Source organism: Camellia sinensis, chromosome 5, assembly GCF_055761805.1.
Source record: "Camellia sinensis isolate YWXY chromosome 5, ASM5576180v1, whole genome shotgun sequence".
NCBI lineage: Eukaryota > Viridiplantae > Streptophyta > Magnoliopsida > Ericales > Theaceae > Camellia > Camellia sinensis.
This window is the reverse complement of record NC_138965.1, coordinates 148,307,932-148,333,981: the sequence shown is the minus strand read 5'-3', so window position 1 is coordinate 148,333,981 and position 26,050 is coordinate 148,307,932. Positions and strand designations below refer to the sequence as shown.

The window sequence follows — 26,050 nt, the reverse complement described above, 5'->3', positions numbered from 1 at the left end:
AAGAGATATAAAAAAAAAAAAGTACTCTCATGATAAATAAATAACTATATTGAGTATAACGATGACACTATCTTACGTGATATAACCAATCAATAAAATACTGTCAATGAAATTAGGTGGACGATTCTTACCTTCTAATAATCTAATCACATAATCCTCATTATTGCAATTTAAGTTTTCTAATTAATGATATCATCGTTATATTCAATATTTACTCCAAATTTAGCCAATGAATTGATGAAAGTCCAAAAGTGGGACCAAGACAGTGAATTGAGCAAAACAGGCTGGCAAGTCTTTGTCCAGAGCTTTGCTGTTCCTTTGCCAAATTCAATTAGGAGTTGTTTAGGATGACCTAAATAAATGTATTTTTTGTCTTTTTATGAAAAGATGTGTAGAAAAATAGAGAGGTAATTTAATGAAAAAAAGATAAAGAAATAAATTATTTTATGTATGTCAAACTTGACCTTAATATTCTGACTCTCATTTTGAATGTATGTACATGTATATATCCCACCAGTTTACCATCATTGGACATGTTATTTCATTCTCTTGGACATTGACTCAAATATTTCTACAAGTAACAATTATTCAATGTGACATGGGTAGCGACGTGTCTATATCACAGAGAAATTTAAATTATCCATTTATAAGAAACTCACATAAATAAAGAGTTGATATTTATTTATAGTATGGTCACATATCGTATGAAATAATTTGTCTTTCAAACACTTAATTATTTGGGATTCACTTCTTAATATAGAGAATTTACATAGTTGTGTGTTACTAGAGAGCGTAGAGGTGATGTACCACAAGCACGGCTTGAGATTATATATCCAATTTTTCATACTAATTGTATATTATGTATTCTTCTAATTATTGATTTTGATGACATGACAATGTGGTGAAAGGAGAAGAGTCTCAGGAGATGGGATAGAACCAAACAAATTAAGGCTTTGTTTATACAATTTATGAAATTTCTAAAAAAAATTTAATTTATTTATTTTGAGAATGTGTGTCATGTTTGATATAATTTTTATTTACAGCTTATGAAATAAAAATAAATTAAATAAATTGGAGAAAAAAATTGATTATTATAAAGTTGAAGAAAAATGCTTTTAACTTCTACTTTTTAGCTACACACTTTTATCTTGCAAGAAGCTGTATCATGCTCTAATCAAGTGGGGTTAATTACAATTTTTTTTTTTATTATTTATATTCTGCTCTATCAAAGATTATATCATTTGTCCTATTTTTTGTCTCATTCTTTAATTGATCATATAAACTATGTAAAAAAAATTATATGATCAATTAAAAATGAGACCAAAAATGAGCAAATGAAAAGTGCTACAAAAGCACCAAATAAATGGTTTTCAATCATTGGATGTGGCTCACTAGTGGTCCCTTCAATACAACACATCCAAGGCTCAATCACTGCAACTATATGGGTTTGGTATTGTTCCAAAACAAGCCAATTTTTGTATTTGCTTCCATCCCAAGTTCCAAACTACTCATTCCAGAACTAGCATTCAACCACTGACAAGAATGAATAAAACTAATGTTGAAAAAATATGGCAAAATATCTATGATTTGAATTCTCTCTTCCAATCACTTGCTCCACACTTCTGCTATGGCATTGTCTCACATTATAGCTATAAAAAAAACAAAAAAAAACAACTCCCATAGATCCCCCTCTTTTTTCTCTTTTTTCTTTATTTGAGAAGACACAACACAACATATATTTTATATGTTTTTCACTTGAAAGGTAAGTAGACGAAAGTAGACTTGAAATCCAAACCTGCTTTCTGGTTAAATGGATTAACCACTTGGCAATATAACTTTCCCAAAATGTATGAAATATTTGTGTACTGAATGCCAGGCCACTCGTTGAAGATAAAAGTATATCAAGCCCATATAAATTTTCACCATGAGCAGATTGTATTGTATCCATTGAGCAAAAATATGGGATGTGTGTTAATGTGTAGCTAGACATCCACTTAACAAACATATTTAGCAATTCGAGTTTTCATAAATTCTCAGTAAAACCTTCCTATTATGCATGAGATGGACTACGACGTCTTATGAACATCATTTTACCTAGAAAATAGATTAACTATATTAAAAAAGAATAGTACTATAGATTCACAATATGAATTCCTTATGATGTGGGAAGACAGATAGGCCAACAAAATAGTGACAAATTAAAAGTTGACATGTGTCATGCCACATCATTGTAGATCACATTGTGAGAGATTTAGTGTGGGTCTTAATCATTTTTCATTAAAAAATATGAATCGGACACTGGCATACCCATGCTTGAATCCATGTAACATTACTATTGTGCATATCAACCATTCACAATCTTGGCACATTTCATTCACAGTAAGGAAATGTAAAAACAAGTTTCTGATCCTTTCAACATTAATATGATTTCAAAATCCCTTCATACTTGCCACCCATCAAATCTTCTTGTTCTTCATTCATAATGGGAAAGTGTAAGAAAACGTTTTGAAGACTGAAAGAATGAGAGAGTGTAAGAAAATTTCCCAATATCCTTCTATCAATCGAGGACTGATTGCTAGCTAGAAAGAATTGAATTCAAGAGATTTCAGTAACAATTACTTCACAATTCCAACAAAGCTACCAAAGTTCAACACTATCAACCAGTTCAGAAAGAAATACTAACAAATTACAGAGTGAAAGGAGTAAACGAAAACAAAATCAGATTCAATCAAGGAAGAAAACAAAAAACAGGAGAACCGAAACAATAGATAAACAAACAACTTTATATATAAGTCTAGTACTTATGTATAAACATCATACAAATTTATATATTACAATGGATGTTTTCCATTCTTGTCATACAATTAGCTATATAGCGTTAGCTAGCACCGACCTCAAGTTTGATCGGCCACCAAACACACACTTTCCTCTGTCATCAGCAGTCAGAAAGTTTTTTTTTTTTTTTTGAATTGGTGGATGAGCTGAACGGAGTTAGATGGCTTCGCCAGCCTAAAACTACTTACATCAAACCATATCAATTGAGGTCCAAACCCCAAGTGACAATAGAAGCATAACTAACTTTTTCAGTCCAACTAGATGCTGAACCACTTGCCTTCTTGACCAACAACCAAGCCAAGCCATCTTTCGCCGAAGATGAACCAGACCCAAGAAGCACAAAAGCAATAACAACACAACCAACTAAAGAGTAAGCGGTACTAGTAGACAGTAGTACTAAACAATCTTACAAACTGCAAACAAGCCCTTCCAAAGAAGATATAAACCCCCGTGGCGAAATGTCAAGCTTTTCAAGTATTGCTGCCCTGTCAGTAAATCGGGTTTGGTCTATGAACAATTAAGAATTAACAAAATCACTTATCTCATCCATGACGGTGTAGAAGTGATCATTGTTGGGTAACAAATAGAATCCAATCGTTGCTCGCTCCAAGTAGAGAAGCTTCACCTCTTGGTTATACCTCTTTAGCCCTTCAACATAAGCCAATTGCCAGTCTTGAACAAGATCCAAACCGGCAACCACAACAAGACTCTTGGGGAATTTGATTCCTTCAAGGCTTATCCCCTTAGGACCAAATGGATTGCACGCTGGATGGTCCCGGTCTTCTCCTTCAGGAAGAAATGCTCTCCAATACCAATCCCGGTCTTGCATTGTGACAAAATATTTCCCATCTAATCGCTTCTCTGATTCAGATCTCTCTTGCCCACCAAACATTGGGTTGAGAAGTATGTTTCCCAACACTTCAATCTCCGAATCTACAGCTCTTAAAGCAACATTGTGAACTATATTACCACCAGAGCTATCTCCAGCCAAGTATATTCGAACTTTTGAATCTTTTTTACTTTGAAGCCATGGCCTTGAATTAACCCACCGAAGAGCAGCCCAACCATCATCATAGGGACAAGGGAAACGGTTTTCAGGCGCTCGACAATAATTCACTGATACCACAACAGCCTTACAAATACCCACTAGGCGGCGACAAAGAATGTCATAAATAGCACTATTCGAAGAGGAGTGTGCAAAGCTTCCACCATGGAAGAAAATTATGACCGGGACAATATCAGACGTCACAGGCTTTTCAAGGTCAAGGATACTAGGCAGACCTTCACCATCAGCTAGCCGATAGACTCGACTGAGGAGGCTAGTTTCACGGTCAATAATGACGTCGAAAGAAAACACCCCTTCAACGGGATTGGCATTGGCGGGTACTTTCCGGTCAAGGAACTCTGCCAAATGGCGATTGAAAGTGCCATCTGGGCGACGAAGAAGAGTGTAGGCCAGCTTGAAATTGGAGATGAGGACCCATGTGTTGAGTGGAACCACCATCTATATACGTAAAATAGAAGTGAAAAACTGAGATGCCATAATTCAAAGCTAGAAATAGTAAAATTCTCTAGTCATAGGTAGTACCTAATCAATCATATCAAAAGGCCAAAATTAGGAGCAATAACATGATAACAAGGTCAAAAATGAGTAGACAGGCTCAAAATCCTACAAAAGTAACAGAACCCTAAATATGCAGAAACCACTTTCCCAACATAGCATAACAAATTAAAAAAGCAATAAGTAGGTGAACCAGCTATACAGACCATCAACATATCTCAAGAGCTTTAAATCATATATTAAAGTTCCACAACAAACCGCTTCAAGAGAACAAAAACACCAAAAACAGCAAATATTTCTTTAAAGAACAAAATCTCAAACCTAGTAGTAATCAGTCAAAGACCCATATCAAAATCACTTAAAACTTCAAAAAAAAATCTCAAACCTAATACCCAAAAATTTATACAAAGTAGAGATGAAAACAAATATATCAACAAATCCTCAATCTTCATAATAGTCAAAGACCCTTATCGAAATCACTTAAAACTCAAAGAATCAAGACTAGTTCAAGTTAAAACAAAGCCACAAGCTTAAAAACCCAATCCAAAGAAGCAAAAGGTCGAACACATGAGCTTAAATCAACATAACCACCATCAAACAAATCACTTTTATAAAGATATTTACACTACATAGATGAAAGAATAGAAAGTGAAAATTGAAAACAATTTTAATCAAAGAAAAAAATGAATACCTTCGATTCATTGAGGTTGACTTCATTACTACCCGCCATGAAAACAAGAAAAAATTGAATAATCAAAACACTAAACACTTAAACCCAACACAGATCTCTTCAGACCTTCACACTTCACAGTAGATCACATTTCCAAACACAAAGAACACCCAAAACTTCTCTCCCTCGTCTCTCTCTCTCTCTCTGTCTAAGATCGCTGCTCTAACTCATCAAAAGATCAATTTACATCAAACAAAACCCAATCACTCTCTCTGTCTCTCTAGCGTACAAAAACTCTTGCAATAAGACAGAGGAGAGAGAGAAGCAGGGGGAGGGGGAGGGGGAGGGGGAGGGGGTGAAGGATAAGGGGAGCCGCGCAGGATAGCGAGAACGTATGGTCAGGGGCTAAAGAACAAGGTGGGGTGAATGAAGACGAGAGAGGCGACAAAGTGAGCGGCCGAAAGGAAATACCTATTTTTAGTTCATTTTTCATGTGGGACCCTCCAACTTAATTTTGTTAATGTTTTCATTTTCGCCCCTTACTTTATTAAATTTTGTTGTTTTGCCCCAGAATATTATATTTTATTTGGAATCAACCAATTAAATTTTTTCTTTTTTTTTGGTTTTTTTTTTTTTGGGTTAGGTAAGGTATTCTCAGCTAGCTTATTTGCATCAGACTAAGTCCTTACAGTCCAAACAAACCTTCCGTAACAAAGCTTACACTCTGCAGTTCATGATCTCAAAATATACATTTACTGACTAGAGAATTTGAACCTAAAATATGAGAGAGAGCAAACTTCTAGACCTTAATCATCACCCATTAGGCCAAACACTTATGGTTCTCAAAGTTTTCTCGTTTTACACCAAGAAAGTATATTTCATTTGCAATTATTATTTATTTTTTAAAATAATAAAATCACAAAAGGGTGGCTCCCAGAGTCTTCTCGTTTTGCACTAAGAAAGTATATTTCATCTACAATTATTATTTATTTTTTAAAATAATAAAATCACAAAAGGGTGGCTCCCAGAGTCTTCTTGTTTTGCACCAAGAAAGTATATTTCATTTGCAATTAGTATTTATATTTTAAAATAATAAAATCACAAAAGGTGGTTCCGAGTCTTCTCGTTTTGCACCAAGAAAGTATATTTCATTTGCAATTATTATTTATTTTTTAAAACAATAAAATCACAAAAGGGAACTCGCAGGTCGGTGGTTCACAGTTTAGAGTATGAATAATTCTAAAAGGACACAATTCAATCATAAAATTATATATAATCTTGTTACATGATGTGTATAGAATTTTATTACAAAATCATATACAACAATTTTACATGATTTTCTTTTATGAGAGTTATATCTAATTTTATAATTGAATTAAAATATTTCTAATAACACAATAATTTTTGTACCATTTTAATATAATATATATATATATATATTATATATAGATTTATTATAAGTTAGTAGAGTAATGTGCGATGTTTAAGAAAATTTTACTATGCACACTCTTTACCATATACACCTCTAAGTTATGTTATTTTATTTTTTAGTTATAATTAATTTTCTTCTTTAATTATCATTTTATTTTAATTATAACTTATGAAATCTTTGATTATACATCATGTATTATTTGATTATAATTTTTTTACTTATAACAAAAAAAAATATAAAATTATACCTTTGATGAGTGTGCATGATAATTTTTTTTCAATGTTCGTAAAATAACATATACTTTAACAGTGTACTTTTTCTTTGTTTTTTTATTCATTTAACCATCGACCATTATTCTTTGAGCATAATTTTTTAAATAATACTATAATTCATTAATTTAAGTAAATTTTATAATACAAATAAATGAGTTTTTCATCTTTATCTTTACATCTAATGTATCTTAATTTAATTGTATAAAATTAACTCTCACTCGCTTGATTTATCTTTGTTATAGTCATACTTACTGATAAATTAAACTCTACTTCTAATAGCCTAAATGTATCTTCCATAATTAAAAAAATGAATTGATCAAACATATAGTAAAAAATTAATAATGCTATTTCATGTATCAAGTTTAGCACATAAAATGTGTTATTTTTGCATAATATATAGACTGAAGTAAGTTTTTTTTTTTTTTTTTTTTTTTTTTTTTTTTGGGGGGGGGGGGGGGGGGGGCTGCATTGTGTTATTTTAACATTGTTGCACTTAAATGCTCTATTTACTTGAAATGCTCTTGCAAGTAAGAGTCATCGTCATCCGCCCCCAATGACTCATGCCCAACCTCAGTTCGTACTTCAGGGTCGCCCGTTTATTTTTAGAAGTTGGGTCTCGTTTGCGAATAGGTTAATTTAGTAATTTTTTAATTATTTGGTTAAAATATGAATTAAAAAAAATTAATATTTTCAAATGATTTTTTAATTTTTTACGAAAAGATGTGTAAAAAGTAGAGAGAAAAGAGAATCTTTGACTTTTTTGTATGGATTGTTGGTTATTTGACTAATTTAATAACTTTTTGACTCTTTGGCTAAAAATGAGGGTTCCCAAACGAGGCCTAAGATAGAAAAAATTTATAGTGAAAGATTAATAGGAAGGGATTTAAGTAAAATTATATTTATTTTGATAATAGTTGTTAACGTAGGAATTATTAAATTATTTTTATATAAAATAATAAAACAAATACAAAAAAACAAAAAATTAAACATTAATCAGTGTGTTTGGTTTGAGTTTTTTTGATTAAGTTTTTTAAAAACTGAGTTTTTTTATTTTTGTATTCTTTTGTTTTTAGTGAATATTTTTTAAATTTTAAACATTTTTTTTTACCTTTTTAGATGCACCTTAGTTAGATGTATCTAAAAAGTAAAAATTTTGTGAAAAAATATTTTAAAAAATTAATAAATACATAAAAATACAAAAAATGTACTGGATTCTTTTTTTTATATATATTTTTGGTGTTTAGTGAATTTTTAAAAGATTTTTTTTATAATTTTTTTTACTTTTTAGGTGTATTTATGTTAGGTGTGTCTAAAAAGTAAAAAAAAAATGCTTAAAATATTTAAAAAATTCAGTAAAAACAAAAAAAAATACGAAAAAAAGAAAGTATAATTTTCTGAAAAGTGTTTTCTGAAAAATGAAAATAAGCAAGCTGAATACTTTTAAAAAAAATGTCTAACATGTAAAAAATAAAAAAATTTATAGTCCGGCGGACTATTTTTCTAATACCACCTTCACCTCCTCCATCTCAATCCCCCTTCCAACCTCCATCATAATCCCCTCCTCCATCTCAATTTCTTTCCTAACTCTACAAATAAACATAACATTAAATGAGTCTCGCATCCATCCTAATCACATCCCGTTGACTCAATCAGAAAAAATTGATTAAAAAGCTAACACAATTTTCTTTTGTTTGCTCACCCATACCTCTATTTTCACACCAACCCACCAACTAAATCTCCTTCTGATTAGAAGCATTTGAAGCATCAAAATCCTCATCCATCAAAAGATCCTAATGCCCATCTCATTTGATGAAAAACTCAATATCCTCAAAATACTTCACCCAATGCACATCCCCCACCAACGTGAACAAGAAATCACCAACACCCAAATCGTAATTCTCTTTCTTGCTCAAAATCCACACCCTTTTGCTACCCTTCAGCACCACCAAACCATGCCCAAAAGTGTGGTGATGAGCCGACTCTACGCTCCCAGCCTTGAACCTCATTATCACTGAGGTTGGTGTCTCTCTCAATATCTTCATCGATCCACCAAGAATTACAATAAGGATACTCTTTACTCACATTCACAACATAATCCCTAACAAAATTCTGAATCTCTCCCACTCCGATTCGCTGATCGTGACGCATGGCGGCGATGGAGAAGGGGAGGAAGAAGAAGTCAGCATCAGAGGGATTGGTGGTGAGGAAGTGGGACTTGGCGAGGGACTTTTTGAATAAGTATTCGCTGGCGTAGTTGCCACCTGGATCGCTGGAGACTGGGAGAAGGACGTTGGCGAATGGGTGGGATTTGGGGATAGGATAGAGGAAGATCTTGAAGCTTTTGTTCATTTGGCTATAGGGGAGAGAGAGAGAGGAAGCAGAGAGTGAGAAGAGAGAGACCAAACTTAGTTTTTGAAGATAGTTTTGAAGCCCTTTCGTTTTTTCTAAAATTTGTCTGTAATATATGGGTTTGGTGTTGAAGGACCTTAGACATCATAAAAAAAAACATTGTGGATCTCTTCCATTATTAAAAGTGGGAGAGAGACATTAGACTAATTTTCCCTTATATTAATTAATACACAAATAATATATTTATACTATTATTTATATATAATTTAATATATTATTATATAATTTGAATACAAATAAATGAGTTAAGTTTGACGAGCCGAACTTATTTAAGTTTGAACTCGACTCGCTTACTAAAGGGGTTTAATATTCGAGTTCAAGTTCAACTCAGTTATTAAATGAATCAAGTTCTTAACGAGTCGAGTCGAGTCAAACCAAACCAAACCAACTTGTTAATAATTCAATTCATTTACAGCCCTAATCATAGATAATCGATATTGATTACTACTTATAAAATTGAATATGTAAATGTTATTATAGGAAGTTTTATTTAAAGAAAGAAGAATAAGAAAGATCAAAATAAGACATGATTAATACTTGTAATGAGAATTTATTTATGAATATATTATATTGAATGACATAATGAATCAATTGAAATTTTATAATATAACAAAAAATTAAAACAAACAAATAAATAAAACAAAAGAGTATAAAACGGAGGAAGACAAAAGCTACCGTTCGTGCGGCTACGGCCAAGTCACGTGACGACAAACGGAATCCGTTCCGGGCCCACTCTCAATTGCCGAAACTGCCCCTAATTCTTACATTTTGTTTACTAAAATGCCATTCAAATTTAGGTATTTACTTATATGTTTTTTATTTTATTGTTTTTTTCTTTTTCGATTGGAGGTTGGTTTGACTTTTGAGGCTTCCGGTGGGAATTGGGAATGTTGATATGAGCAAGAGCAACTCACTACAGCTTCTTCTTGTGGTGTTTCAGTAGAAGTTTTTGGCCGTGTTTGCTTATATTCTGTAAATATAATTTCACTTCTTCATTTATATTTTATGTTTGGATAGAGTTTTTAAAGTGTGATTTTATCACATATTTTAAAATGTGATTCTCTTTTACATTTGGTTACTTCTTTTTTTTTTTTTTCGTGTTCTCCCTTCTCAAAGATGGAGGAATTTTGAATTTTGTGTCTACTCGATCGTCCCTTCAGATATTCGATTAATTGTCCTGTCAGTTGACTAGAACAGTGTATTTTTATTTTTTTTGCAACTGACAATCACCAATTGCCACTTGTTATTTAGAAAAAAAAAATTATATTTGTTTTTTATATTTTTAAATATAAAAATTATTTTTTTAGATCAAAATGACTTCTTTTTTTTTTTATTTAAATGCTAAAAGGAGTTTGGTTATGAGTTTTGAATATAATTTTCAATAGAGTTTTAAGTTGTGTGTTTGTTTATGAATTACAACTGTTTCAATTAAGTTTTGAAAACTCTTTTCAAAATTCGTAACCAAATATATTTTTTCATTTCACATGTCACATCAAACATTCAACACTCAACTCAAAACTTAATTCAAAATTATTTTTAAAACTCATAACCAAACAAATTTTCTACACTCAAATCATAATTTCAAAACTCACAAATTCAAAATATAACTCTATTCTCAAGTCATATTTCTAAAACTCTACCAAACACTACTGTATTTAGTTATGTGTTCCAAATACATTTACACCCACTGATTTGAGTGTGGTATTTGTTTCGAGCTTTTAAATTATAATTTCACACTCACTTTTGAAAATTCTTTTCCATGAGAGAAAATTTGGCTAACCCGATCATCCTCCCAGCCAGTTGACCAGAATAGTGTTTTTTTTTTTTCACATGTTACTTTTTATTATAAATAAAAAATATTTTTAGAATTTTTAAAATTTTTATATGAATTTTGAATAGAATTTTGAGTTGTGTGTTTAATTATAAATTGTAAATTTTAAAATCAAATAACTCTTCTAATTTCAAAAACTCAAAACACCCTCTAAAACTCAATTTAAAATTCTTTTCAAAATTTGTAATCAAACAAATTTTTTACATTCAAATTATAATTCTAAAACTTATAAACCAAAATATAACTTTATTCTTAAATTATATTTTAAAAACTTTATCGAATACAACCAAACTTATTATAAAAATATTTATTTTTAATTATACATGTGTATATATATATAATGACGACAATCGTCATGCTATCATCATAACTACGACTTTATAGATAGGATAAACAAGCACCAAACCAGCTACAAAAGCTTCAGCCAGAAACAAGATGAGATAATTCCGAGGAGGGAAGCGCATATCCAAATATCAGCTCAGTACTACCAAATGTACCGTGTACAATTTCTTTTAATTAAAATTCAACACCAAACGCTCCGTTTGGCGAGGTGGTTTAGGGTTATTTTAGCTATGGAAGATAAAATAAATTATTTTAGTCATAATAAATAAAATATTACATATAATTTATAATTATTATACTATTCTTTTACAAAAAAAGTTTAAAAAGTTAAAAAGTTCTTCCCAAATCAAACTTTTTAACTCAGGCTAAAATAGCCAAAAAAACCAAAAAACCAACTCACTTCCTAAACGGAGGCTTTGTACATATAAAAAATTGACAAAATTCAATATTTAAATTCAAATAAATGCCAAATAAATTTTCATATAAAAAAATTTAAAATTCAATTTTTGGCTAAAAAGTTTAGTTTGGGAAGAACTTTTTGATTTTTTGATTTTTTTGACTTTTTTTGTGAAAAAATGGTAAAAGGCTTTTTTTGGCTAAAATGAGTATGTGTTAGATGTGATATTTTATTTTTTGTGGCTAAAATAATTTATTTTGTCTTTTATTGCTAAAATAGCCAAAAAAATCTAGTTTAACTCTTTCCAAACGGTGCCTTTTTTTTGGCTTATTTAGCTGATAACTAAGAAAAAATGACTTTTTTAAATATAAAAAAAAATAAAATTTACTATGGCAAATACAAAAAATAAATAAATAAATATTCGGATTTTTTCTAAATATTTTTGTTTAAAGTGAGTCTACGAAATGTTTAATTTTTAAAAAAAACTTTTGAAGTCTATAAAAACTATAAGGATCCTAAAACATATATTTAAAAAAATTCATTTTTTTATTACCACACCTAAACTTATCCAACAACAGAAAGTAACTTTTAGAGTCGTGCTGGGTAGCTCGAAATGAGCTACCCCGAATCCCCCTAATTTTTTTTTTTTTTTTTTCAGAAGCAGAGAAGGAGGAGAGGAAGAGGAAGGAGGGAGGGGGAGCGGGAGGAGGAGGAAGGAGGGGACTGGAGGGGGCCTTTCAGAAGCAGAGAAGGAGAAGAGGAGGAGGAAGGAAGAGGAGGAATGAGGGAACTGCGACGGCGAGGCTGGGCTGCGACGACGACCGGCGGCTGGGCGACGATGGGCGACTGGGCATCGGCGATCGGCGATCGTCTTCTCTCTCTCTCTCTCCCTCTCTCTTCCCCTCCCCTCTGCTTCTCTCCCTCTCCCTGTTTCAGAGTCGAAAATGGAGAAAGAAAAAAAAAATCCCCAAAACGACGTCGTTTTGAAAATTAGGGGGATTAGGGGGGCCAAATTCGAACTCTCAAACATTATTCTAACTTTTAATATTTATTAAACCCATCAATTTTTTAAACAACATTTTTATCCAAAATAACATAAAAAGAGAGACTAAAATCTTTTAATTTTAATTTAAAATTTTCAAATTTATCAAACAACACCCACAATAGCTTCTTTTTTGGTACTTCAGAATGGTTCTAAGGCCTCTCTTAGGAACAAGAAAAAAGTCAATTTATCGATTTATTTAAGTCATATTATTTTTATATTTTTTTATATATTTTTTCAAAAAAAAAATTAAAAATTAGTAAATTAACTTTTTTTTCTTACCCTTCAAAGCCACCCTAAATTTAGCTTCAACGTTACTCTTCCAAAACAAGAAATGCAAAATGTGACAAATCAACTAGAAGTACACCTCAAACTAGCCCTCCACCATTGTTCAAAAAAAAAAAACACTAGCCCACCACGAGGGGCTTGGGATGCTGCTGTAAGTAATCACAGCAGCCTTTTTGTGGTGTTTTGGTGGAGCTCTTTTTAAGTTTTTTTTTTTTTTTAAATTTAAATTGTTGATATTATAAAATTTGTTGATTATATTATCTTTGTAAAAAATTAAATTAATCAAAAATCTATAACTCTATGATCAAATAATTATTATTTTTTAAAAATTAAAAAGATGAAATTAACCTTTTATTTTCAAAAAATAAATGTGCTCTTATTACGGAGTTGTAAATGTCCAACCAATTTAATTTTTTACATAATTGATCTAATCAATAAACTCTACAATATGAACAATTCAAATTATTAAAAAACATTTTTTTTAAAGAATTACGTTAGTATGTATTTTTTTAATTCTATACAAATTCAAATTTTATTTAAATAATATTAATTCTACCTATTTTACATGGATTCTATTTGACAAATATTTCGCTTCCATATAATTTTCATGATAAATTGAGATGACCTACAAACCTAATACCAATTTTGTGTTTTACGTTTTTTTTCTTAATTCTTTCAATAATATTATGATTTTTTTTAATACTAAATTGCTTTTTTTTTTCCTTCCTTATTCTATACCCAATACCAATTCTATATTATTTTATATTATAAATTTATCATTTAAATTTTATAGTGATTTTATATATAAAATTATATTTCTTTTTTAATATTATTTTATATAATCACAACTCATCAGAGAAAAAACTTACACAATAACGATACTCTCGAAGAATTTTGAAATTTGGATTTACTGTTTAACTTACTTTTTCAATTGTTGAACAGTAAGTTTTTTTATATTTTAACATCATATTACAGATAATTAATTAATTCACACACTGAGATGTATCCATCGTTTGGATGTTTTCATTATTTTTTCTTTTTGAGTTTAGATATTGTTATGTGATTATTAATTTATTAGATGTTATTGAATTTCTTTTATATAGTTGATATTTTAATTTAATTAAGAGTGTGTATTTTACAATCTTATAATTTAATATATATATATATATATATATCATATAAAATCATTATATGATAATCTAACTGCAACATTTTTATATTTAATTTTTTTAATAAATTTTATATAATTTCTATTTCTATATATTTTTATTTTTTAGATGAATATAAAAGAAAATTAAATAGTTAGAATTACTTTTAATTTTATGTTACTAATTCTTCTTCTAATTTAACTATTGTTTTTAATATCAAATAAGTATTTATTTTACTATTTTACAATTTAATATATATTATAAAAAATTATTATATAATAATTACACATTTGTAATACGATAGAACTAAAATTATCAAAATATACAAATAATTTAACTAAAATTAATATATATAAGTATTCAAGTAACAATTTTATAAAACAATAGTGTCAATATTATCAAATAAATAATTAAAATTATAGTTTAAATTTAATTTAAATTTAAAATTAAAATTAAAATTATTCTTTTATAATACACATTTTACCATTAAATATATATATATATATATATATTTAAATAGCACATATATTGCACAGATTGACTGTTGGTAAGACATAAGGAACAGTTAGATGTAAGATAAAATTTAGCATAAAATCCAATTGTCATAAATAATTTGTGTCCAAACTAACTCGGACATCTGTTCCAAAAATAAATAAAATAAAATAAAATATCTTATTAATGAGGATATTTCAGCCCCTAGATTTGTAATGCAAATTATTAGAGTGAGTCTCGTACCATGTGAGATATTTAATAAATTGAATGTTTAGAAAGAAACATATGATAAAAATAAAATAAAAAAATAATATAAAGTTAGGTGAAAGAAAGAAAAAAAATGACTTTTTTTTTTTACTTACATTTTTGTGAAAAAATGATGGAAAAAAATATAATCATTGCACAACAGAGAGTTGTGGAGAAAAACATGAGTAAAAAGAAAATAAAATAAACTTTGTCAAAATTTGTGAGAAAAAATAATTTTTCTTACATATTTTGTAAGAAATTGTTAGTTTAACTAACAAACTAATGTGAGCTGTACATATTTTCCATTACTTTCTAAGACTCTCTATTTAAACAAACACATAAAGAATTATTTTTTCCTTTTTTAAAATAAAGTACAAACACCCTCCCTGAAATTTATTTAAATTACAAATTACTCCTTGTGATTCTAAAAATAACATTATATCCCCTAAGGTTTCTAATTTCATAACAAATAAGTTCTTTTATTAATAAATCATCAAATTAATTAACAATTTTTGATAATGTTAATCAATTAATAATTCAGATAGTTTTATTATTGTATAGGTGAACAGTTAGAAATTTTATTTTTTCAATTAATTCTGTTAAATAAAAAATTCTGACAGGAAGGTATTTATATTTGTAATTTTTCAAATCACAAGCAATAATTCGTATTTTAAATAAATCTCAAAAAGTGTATTCGTAACCTATCCTCTTTTTTTTTTATGAATTCTTTTTTCTTTTTCTTTTTCCATATATTATCAATCTAATCAAACTCTGCCTAGCATTTTCCAGCTACTTATCTCAAAAATTCCTATTATTATGTGTAGAACTGGATTGGAGAGCCGCAGTTCAAACTGATGAGCTTATTATGTGTCCATTTCAATAATTTGTAATATATTTAATTTATTGTGTTTGTTTTATAAAATTAATGATGGTTAATCAAAATTTTATTTATTATTTATTTATTTAGAAACAAACATGATAAAATGAAAATTCTATCATTGTCAGATCGATCTATTTACTTTTATATTTTTTAAATATTATGCATAAAGCCTCTAAAAATGATCTGTTTAAATTATTAAAAGTGCGTTTATTTGAACGGACTGGATAAAGGGAGATTGTAATCCATCAGACTATTAGTCCTGGCATACATTGTCCCAGGACTATTTGGTTAGACTAAATTTGTATCCTATGTTTGTTTAGTCATAGGAATAGATGTTTGGATTGGGCTATTTTTAGTTCTTCAATGTTTGTTTGGGATATTATGGAGAATGATAAATGCTCAAATGACTATTTTATCATTTTCAATTATTTACTAAGTAATAGCAATATTAAACATAGCTTTAATATTTTAATTATTTTTAGCTAGATTAAATAAAAATTTGTTTTATTTTATTTTTTGCACAAAATTTTAATTATTTTAATTTATTATTTTCAATTAAATTAAATTTATAATTTATAATTCATAATTTTTATTTAATATATAATTTTAAATTAAGGACAATAAAAAATAATTTTATTTAATATATAAATTAAATTTCAACAACACTAAAAAAATTTAATTTATAAGGCCATAATTTATAATTTTTAATTAAATTTATAATTTGTATTTTTTATTTAATATATAATTTTAAATTAACAACACTAAAAAATAATTTAATTTAATATGTAAATTTATTTTTTTTTATGTAAATTTAATTTTTTAACAACACAAAAAAAATTTAATTTATAAGGCTGTAATTTATAATTTATTATTTTTAATCAAATTTAATTTATAATTTATAATTAAATTTTTTTATTTAATATATAATTTTAAATTAACAATACTAAAAAATAATTTATAAATGTTCAAAGACTATTTTATCATTTTTTAATTATTTGCTAAGTAATAGCATGGAAGGTAAAATAGATATTTTATAAAATAATCTCCTGGGATACCAATCTCATAGTTTCTATCACATCCCCCATAGGATAGGATAGTCCCATATTTGTAGGACTAATAGTCCGGGAAGACTATTAATCTGAAGCAAAAAAAATGAAACAAACAATGAAACTAATAATCCAATCCCACGCCCAATCCTTCGGAACAAACACATCCTAAGAGTTTGTGGTGAGTCGCATAAAACCCACGCAACATCTCTCGTACAAATCTACACTGAAAAGAATCATCCCCCTTTATATAAACACCGTTGGCCACTTCGTATCACTTATAAATTAATTTTTATAATTATAATTTTATATTAATTTAAAATAATTAAATTAAGTTAAAAATCTATTAGCATATCACCTATGCTATATATAGGATTAGATTTAAAAAAATTATTTATGATTATGTTAAATATATTTTCAAATTGTTAGAACAAAAGATACATAATTTCAAAAGAAAATGTTAACATTTTATAATTGAAGTAATAAAAATAAAAAAATTATCACATTTGTTTGAAATTTACTGAATAAATAAAATATATTATAACTAAAATCTAAATTGTTGTGGATCTTCTATCAACATTCCTGCATTGTAAAGATGATAGTTAATATTATAATTGATAAATAACATATATATTATGTATTTATAAAATGTTATAAAGTAAAAATGTTATACTTACATGAATAACAATTCCTTTATTTAGATTTACATGAATAAATAATTAGTACAAAATCCTCAGCTTGTTTGGTTCCAGTTTTCAGAAAATAGTTTTCTACTTTTTATTTTTCGTATTTTAATATTTTCAATGAATTTTTTTTACATTTTAAGCATTTTTTTTTTAATTTTTAGACACACCTAACATAAAGACACTTAAAAAGTATAATATTTGTGAAAAAAATCTTTAAAAAATACACTAAATATCAAAAAAATATTTTAAAAAATACGAAAATTCAGTATATTTTTATATTTTGGTGTATTTATTAATTTTTTAAAATATTTTTTCACAAATATTTTATTATTTTAGATACATCTAAGTAAGGTACATCTAAAAAAGTAAAAAAATACTTAAAATTTAAAAAATATTCACTAAAAACGAAAAAATACGAAAAACAAAAAACTCAATTTTCAAAAAACTAAAACCAATCACACTGATTATTTTTTTGAAGTTATAAGAATATTGTTAAATAAATCATAATCATAAAATTAATATAACTAATGTTTGTTACCTTCTTCCTTAGATATGGGAGATATATATATTTTTCATAAAAAATATAAACAACAAAACTATTAGCATTCATTATGAAAGTAGTAGCTATTAGTATTTGCGAGTTATAATATAAAAGAATCATAATTAGAATATATTATTACTTGAGATTCTTACCATTTACAACATTAATATTATTTGTCAATGTGGTTACTCTTGAAACATTTTGGTGGAAGTGGAAGTATCGAGAATTATAATTTCAAAAATCATAATTACAAAATCTATATACATGTTAGTGTTTACCTTGTTGTAAGACAATATTATTATTCATCACCCTCGTGGCTTCTGAAACATCCTCATATAGCTGAACATCCTCAGATATCAGGAACATAACAATTACCTTATTTGGATTTACATGAATAAAATAATTAGTAAAAAATTATTACTTTTTTTAAGTTATAAGAATATTGTCAAATAAATCATGATTTTAAAATTAATATAAATAATATTTCTTACATTCCTCTTCAACTATAGGAGGCATGACTATTATATCATATAATTTTCATTAAAAAAATATAAACAATGCAACTATTAGCATTCATTATGAAAGCAGTAGATATTAATATTTGCAAGTTATAATATAAAATAATCATAATTAGAAAACATTATTACTTAAGGTTCTTACCATTTAGAATATTAGTATTGTTTGACAATATGATGACTCTTGAAATTTTTTGGTGGAAGTGAACACCCTCTAATGTTGAAGGCATAACAACTCCTGTATTTTAAATTGCAGCAAAAAAAATATATTTAGTATAAAAACTAATAAGAAATCAATATATACAAAATGATAATAATTCAGAGCTTACTCGTGACATTCTGAACATTCGTTCTATATTGCAATTATTTGTCATGTAGAACACATACTCTTAATCGACGTGCTTCTTTTTTAAATTGTTTCAATTTATCATTGAATATGAGATAATCATGATCAGTCTAGTGTAAAATGAGTATTTTTTTTTCGAGATAGTCGATTGATTTTAGCAGTAACTGCATCACATTCCATCCTGTAAAAACACAGAGGTTGTCACGACGCAAACATTTTTTTTCCTCATCATGTGATCGAAATGGAGTGTTAAAAAAAAATCAGTTAAAAAAATTCACCATGTAATCAAAATAGAGTGTAAAAAAGCACAATCAAATTTTTGCTCATAATAAAAAAAGTAAATAAAAAATAAAACAATGAAGTCAATTGGTAGCTAAAAAGTACAATTATTATTTTTTTCGCAAAAAAAACACAGTGAGCTAAAAACCTAATCACAAATTAAGTCAATTGATAATTAAAAAAATACAATCATTTATTTTTGCAAAAAACACAACGAGTTAAAAAAAAAAAACCCAATTACAATTTTTTTTTTAAGACAAAATACAATTTAATCATCATCGAGAAAAATGAATATAATTCATTTCTGTTTGAAAAAATATAAAGATTGTCACAACCCAAACAATTTTTTTTTCCTCATGTTATCGAAATGGAGTGTAAAAAAACGTGATTAGTTAAAAAATGTGATCAGAACGGAGTGTAAAAAACACAATACTAACATTTTTGCTCATAATAATAAAAATAATAAAAAAAATAATGAAGTCAATTGATAGTTAAAAAATACAATCATTTTTTTTTCTTCAAAAAACATTATGAGTTAAAAAACCAAATTATAATTTTTTATTTTTTGCTAGACAAAATACAAAAAAAAAAAATTAATTTGATATTTAAAAAACACAATCATTTACAATCGTTCCCCCCCCCCCCATAAAACACTGCGAGCTAAAAACTCAATCACAAATTAAGTTAATTGATAGTTAAAAAATACAATAATTTTTTTTTCAAAAAAACACAATGAATTAAAACGCAATCACAAATTAAGTGAATTGGTAGTTAAAAATACAATCACATTTTTTATCATAATAATAATAATAATAATAATAATAATAATAATAATAATAATAATAATAATAATAATACAGTAAGTTAAAAACTACAAATTAAGTCAATTGCTAATTAAAAAACACAATAATTTATTTTTCAAAAAACACAATGAGTTAAAAAGACCAATTATAATTTTTTTTGTTCAAAATACAATCTAATCATCATCAATAATGGATACTTTATGTGAACTTAATGAATACAATCTTCTTTCTTTTTTTGGGGGGGTCAAAAAACACAATGAATTAAAAATTAAATCACAAATTAAGTCAATTGATAGTTAAAAAACACAAATAATTTTTTTTCAAAGAACATAGTGAGTTAAACAAATCAATTACATTTTTTTTTTTTCAAAATACAATCTAATTTTCATTAATGATGGATACTTTATGTGAACCTAATGAATATAATTTATTTATTTTTCCAGAAAACACAGTAAATTAAAAATCAAGTAACAAAGTCAATTGATAATTAAAAAACACAATAATTTTTTTTCAAAAAACACAGTGAGTTAAAAAAATAATTACAATTTTTTTTTTCAAAATACAATCTAATCATCATTAATAATGGGTACTTTATGTGGAATCCGGATCTTCGGTCGCACTCTCCTGCCGCGCTTCCCTGTCGCCCTCCAAAACGACGTCGTTTTGGAGGGGTGTTTTTTTTTTTTTTTTTTTTCTTTTTCTTCTTTCTCTTCCGTCTGTGTTTGGTTTTTGGAAGAAAACCAGAGGAGTGGAGAGGAGAGGGGAAGAAGAGAGAGAGGAAGGGAGAAGAAGAGTTGAAGCAAACCACCTCTCCTCTATCCTCCACTCCGGCCGGATCTGGAACAAAAATCCAATTCATCAAAATCCAAATTCAAAAAAACCCATCTGTAAAAAAAAATCAGATTTCAACATATCTACAAATCTAATTCAGAAATCTAATTCAAAAAAAAAAAACATATCTACAAATCTAATTCAGAAAGATTACCATAGCTGTGTTGAAAAAAATTCAGAAAGAGATCCAGATCCAACTCTTTGTGTTTTTGTTTCTTTCTCTTTCTCTCACCTTTTTTTTTTTGGATGACCATGGCCATTCGACAGAGCTCTGTTCTTGGTTGAAGTTTCCTAATAGAACATCATAGAATCATTTTGTATCTTTGGACCCTTGAATTCCTGTGTTGTTTTGGGTTTCTTGCTTGATGATTTTTAGGCGAACATAATCTGTAGATTTAGATCCAATTTTGATGGGTTTTTTTTTTCTTTAGATCAAGAAATGAAACATTTTTACTTTTTATATTGGTCTCTGATTCTGTAATTTTTTGGGGGGGCCTCTTTTTCTGTAGATATAACCAGTAAAATTTGATGTTTCAGTTTCAGTTTCAGATTGAATTTTTGATGGGTTTCTATTGGGTTTGATTCACATATATGGGAAGAGCTATATTTGATGGTAATCTTTTTTGTTGTGGGTTTGGTGAAAAAGATGCTGAATTTTGAGAGTTCCAGATTGGTTTGTTGATGGGTTTTCAGTAGATTTTGATGTTAATCACAGCTTCATTTATTTAAAGTTTGTGAAAATGGAGAAGCAAACAAATTTTGGTTGTGGGTCTGTCGTGAATTCGGGTAGAGAAACGAAATTAGAAGAAGATGAAGAAGATTTCCGGAGTTGTTGCGAAGATGAAGATGAATTGATGGAGAGGGAAGAATCAGCGAAGGAAAGTTCGAAGGACATTCTTGATGAAGGTTCAGTGAATATGCCCTCATCTTCTTCAAAAACCAAACACAGACGGAAGAGAAAGAAGAAAAAGGAAAAAAAAAAAAAAAAACCCTCCAAAACGACGTCGTTTTGGAGGGCGACAAGGGAGTGCGACCGAAGATCCGGATTCCTTTATGTGAACCTAATGAATACAATTCATTTTTTTTCAAAAAAACACAATGAGTGAAAAATCAAATCACAAATTAAGTCAATTGATTGTTAAATAAAACAATTTTTTTTTTTTACAACACAATGAGTTAAAAAATCAAATTATAATTTTTTTTAGGCAAAATACAAATCACAATTATTTATTTATTTTGGGTGTAGATATGAAAGAATGGTTGAACATTTGGGTTTAAGTTTGGTTGTTTTGCGGTTTTTATGCTATCTTTGTGACGGTTTATGTTTATCTAACTACAATAATATTTTTCTCATAATAAATAAATAAATAAATAAATAAAATCATTAAACTAACTACAATATAATCACATTAAAAAAAAAAGAACCATTGAAGTAACTACAGTCACATTTTTCTCTTTGTGACTGTTCATGTTTATCTAATTATAATCACATTAAAAAATCAAATTATAAATTTTCTTTTGCTAGATAAAATACAAATCACAAATATTTTTTTTGGTGTGGATGTGCCGAACAGTTGGAAAGAATGGTTAAGTATTTGGGTTTAAATTGGGTTGCTTTACAATTGTTATACTATTTTTGTGACTATTCATGTTTATCTAACCACAATCACATTTTTCACATAATAAAAATAAATAAATGAAAAAAAAAATCATTGAAAAATAATTAAAAAGACTGCTTACAGGCTTTGAAACTTTCTATTTTTCTCATAATAAAAAATAAATAAATTAAAAAAAAAGAACCATTGAAAAATAAATGAAAAGATTATTTATGGGCTTTGAAACTTTCTCTTTATTTTGGTTTGTCCTGACTTGGTTTGTTCTTCTAGTATGAAAAATAAGTGAAGAATTATGTATCATAGATAGGTAGATGTGTTGCTGGTAGAACTGGAAAAGACTACAATAAATATGGGAGAAGCTGAAAGTGAAGAATTATGTGGTAGAAGTGAAAAAGATTGTAATAGGTATGGAAGAAGTTGAAAATAGTGTGTATGGAATAAGTAAAAAAGGCTTGAGAGAAGTTAATAAGTGCTGAGATTTTTTTTTTTTAAATCAAAAAATTAGGAAATTAAAATTGAGATATTGAAACTTCTATAAGATTTATGGGTTAACACCATTTTCCTTATATAGTATATAAATTTGGTACATGAGAGGGAGATTTATAATCTGACTTTGGACCGTGGAAGAGGTCGAACAGGTCAGGACCGAGCATGTTTAGGCTGAGATCACTTGGGCCTGATTTGGAGTGGGATTTGCTCGGTCGAGGCCTAGCCCCTGTCTAGGCTGAGCTAACTGGGGCTTCCCTGGAGGTGATTTTGCTCGGTCAAGGCCCAGGCCTGAGGTCTGCGGCCATGTGATTGACCGAGCTCCCCTGGGTTTGGACTTGCGGGGCTGAGATGAGCATCTGCTACACAGGTTTTAGGGGAGCATGGTTAGCTCGGTGGTAAAGTCTTCTGTTCACCAGCTCGACTTATCTTAAACTCGGTTATGCCGGAATGCTACCGAGCTCGGCTGTTATGGAGCTCGACGAGTGGAGCACTCGGGCACGTTACACAGCACGGATGTGGAAAGCCGAGGTGATTACGCTGATCTGCCGAGATCCCGTTAATGTTGTCTGGCGGTTTGGTTAGGTGGTGATTGCAGGATTTGTGCTGACAGATTGGAGAGCAGCTCCACGTGTCAAAAGACTAATGGGAGCAGATATAAGCGTAGAAAGTATATAAGCTTGACGGCGCCCCCCATTCTGAAGAGGCAACATCATTTGGTGAGAACAACCTAAACACAAAACTCTCTCCTCTCTCTTTATATCCCTGAGTGTGTGCTAACTTCACCGCCGGAGTGGTTTTCCGGCCATACGCCGCCGGGTAGCTCACCGCCATTGTGTTCGCAGGTCGATCGGACAGACAACGAGCTTAGACGAAAGGAGTACGGGCATCACCGAATATTTGCTCGCTGTATAATTGGTGCCGTCTGTGGGAACGTTTAATAGACAAAACCTTGTCTTCCAAGCTCATCTGATCGCCTTCCATGGCGAACAACGACGAGATACCATTGTTCGTCATCGATGGTGTTACCCCGGAGTCAGCCAGACAAAGAGACAGATTCCCTACCGTTCCAAACATGGCGAGCCTGGAGGCTTCGCTAGGAGGACATTCAAGAGACGCACGGGATAAGCGCGGTAGAAGTTTTGGTAACTCTCGAAGCCCAGACGGGCACCGGCGGCGACGAGAATCGCACGCCAAGCGTCTGGAGCACAAGTTAAGGGACCAAGACGCCGTCATCCGGAGAATGGCGGTGGAGATGGAAGATCTCAAACGGCATGTCAAAGAGAAGGGTGTTGCTGGAGTGGGAGACCACAGTGAGCGCACCCAACCACGCCGTTCAGGCAGTTAGAGCCAGCAGCACACTCCTTCCCTTTCTATCACCAGAAGCTACAGGGTTGGAGAATCCGACGCGCCTGTAGAGAAGTCTAGCGCGTAAGATAGTACCTATCAACCCTCACGTCTGGCGACGACGTCGAGGTATTCTTATTCCGCTCACTCAGATGACTTGCGGGCAGTCTTGAAGGAGCGGGCTCGTCGGCGGGAGACTCAAAGGGTGCCGGCGCTTCAGCGGCTATGTTACAGCGGCCGCGCCAGTGAATAAGTCTGTAATAACCCTCACCACTATTTACTGATAAGCCATTGATTACTGTTAAACTGAGGCTAAATATGTTAATTGACTGACTGACTGAAAACTGAAGCTAAATTGATTGAGTATATTAGTTAAATTGCAATTCTATCTGTCTGCCTGCCAAATTATCTGTTCATGTCTTTGTGTTTAAACTGCTAATTGAAGGCCTTATCGGCGGCCGGATCTGAAATTGATTGATGTTCTGTGTCAATTAGATTTTATGTGATTTTATGGTGTATTTAATTAAAAAAGGTGTTTTGGTATGATTAAATTGGATCAATATTGATAAATGGCATAAGTTGCATTATTTACCAAAAAGCCATATTGGTGGGCTACTATCTAAGACATATTGAGGCTTCATTACACCTAAACACAACATTTGCTCTGTCCATTTGAGAGACAAACCGACTAGGAGGGAGAGAGTTAGGGGATTGAATTGTTCTTGAGGGTTTTGCTTGGAAACTTGAGGAAATTGTAGAAGACTTGCAACATTGAGCCTCCACACCTCTAATTCAAGACTTAAGGTAGAATAATTGCCTTCTTAATTGTGTATTTAAGTCCTATCTAGCATGGATCATGAAATTTTAAAGAGCTAAGTCAAAAATTGGAATAGATTGTTGAATTAAGGCTTAATTGTTGCATGCATGTCTATATCCTTGCATTTTGATGTTGACTTCATGGCAATTGGTGCATGCATGTTCATATTATTGTTATAGACCATGATTTCATCTTGTTTTTGTAAGAGTTGGCTCACTAGAGCATATATGTGAGGCTTGGAAGTTATTTAAAGTCATGAATGTCCCATGTTTATCTTGTTCATGATAATCGGTTTGAATTTATATTTATTTGAACTACCTTTGGGCCTTGATTTTACAAATTGAGCTTTGAAATATGCTATACTATGGGTTTCGAGGTGTTTTCCAGAAAATGGGCCCAAATGATCGAATTTGATACATTGAAACTTGATTTGAGCTTGAGGTTCAAATCTGGGAATTTCAGATTTTGAACTCACGCTCGAGCGGGGTGACTGGCGCTTGAGCGTGAAATTCGTGCTCCCAACACTTTGCACTATTTTGATGTCCGCTCGAGCGGAAGAATTGACGCTCGAGCGGGACCTTGTGTATTACGCTCGAGCGGTTGTCGAGCGCCCGTCGAGCGTAAATTTCGAGCATCCAGCACTTTTAGCATATTTTGCAGTCCGCTCGAGCGTAGTAGTCCACGCTCGAGCAAGTATCCTTTGTCTGCATGTTCGCTCGAGCGAAGTAATCGACGCTCGAGCGCGACCCCTGTTTTCCGAAAATTCTGAAAATGCTTTTAAAATGCATCTTTGCATCCTCATTTCATCCTAGGCATTCTTAGGCCTAGTTTAAGGCATCTTAATGAGGATATAGATGTAGAACCACACTGAGGCAAATTAGGGATTAAGTTA

At 29.9% G+C, this 26,050-nt stretch overlaps 1 protein-coding gene across 2 annotated transcripts; it reads right to left on the bottom strand.

Annotated features, from left to right (window-relative positions):
- Positions 1-2,765: 2,765 nt before the first annotated feature.
- Positions 2,766-5,600, bottom strand: LOC114269774 (gibberellin receptor GID1C). Of its 2 annotated transcripts, none has more exons than XM_028211133.2 (2): positions 5,088-5,600; positions 2,766-4,339 (listed from the first exon to the last, which is right to left on the bottom strand). In XM_028211133.2, exons 1-2 carry the CDS (start codon positions 5,124-5,126, stop codon positions 3,353-3,355), a joined length of 1,026 nt encoding a protein of 341 aa, XP_028066934.2. In that variant the 5' UTR covers positions 5,127-5,600; the 3' UTR covers positions 2,766-3,352. The 2 variants fall into 2 exon arrangements, with proteins under 2 accessions (XP_028066934.2, XP_028066935.2); XM_028211134.2 differs by having other exon boundaries at positions 2,766-4,423; positions 5,088-5,517.
- Between the last annotated feature and the right edge of the window lie 20,450 nt (positions 5,601-26,050).

Coding starts and splice junctions, on each gene's coding strand:
- LOC114269774 (XM_028211133.2), bottom strand. CDS start 5,126: ATGGCGGGTAGTAATGAAGTCAACCTCAATGAATCGAAG. Junction 4,340..5,087: donor TCAACCTCAATGAATCGAAG/GTATTCATTTTT, acceptor TTACGTATATAG/ATGGTGGTTCCACTCAACAC.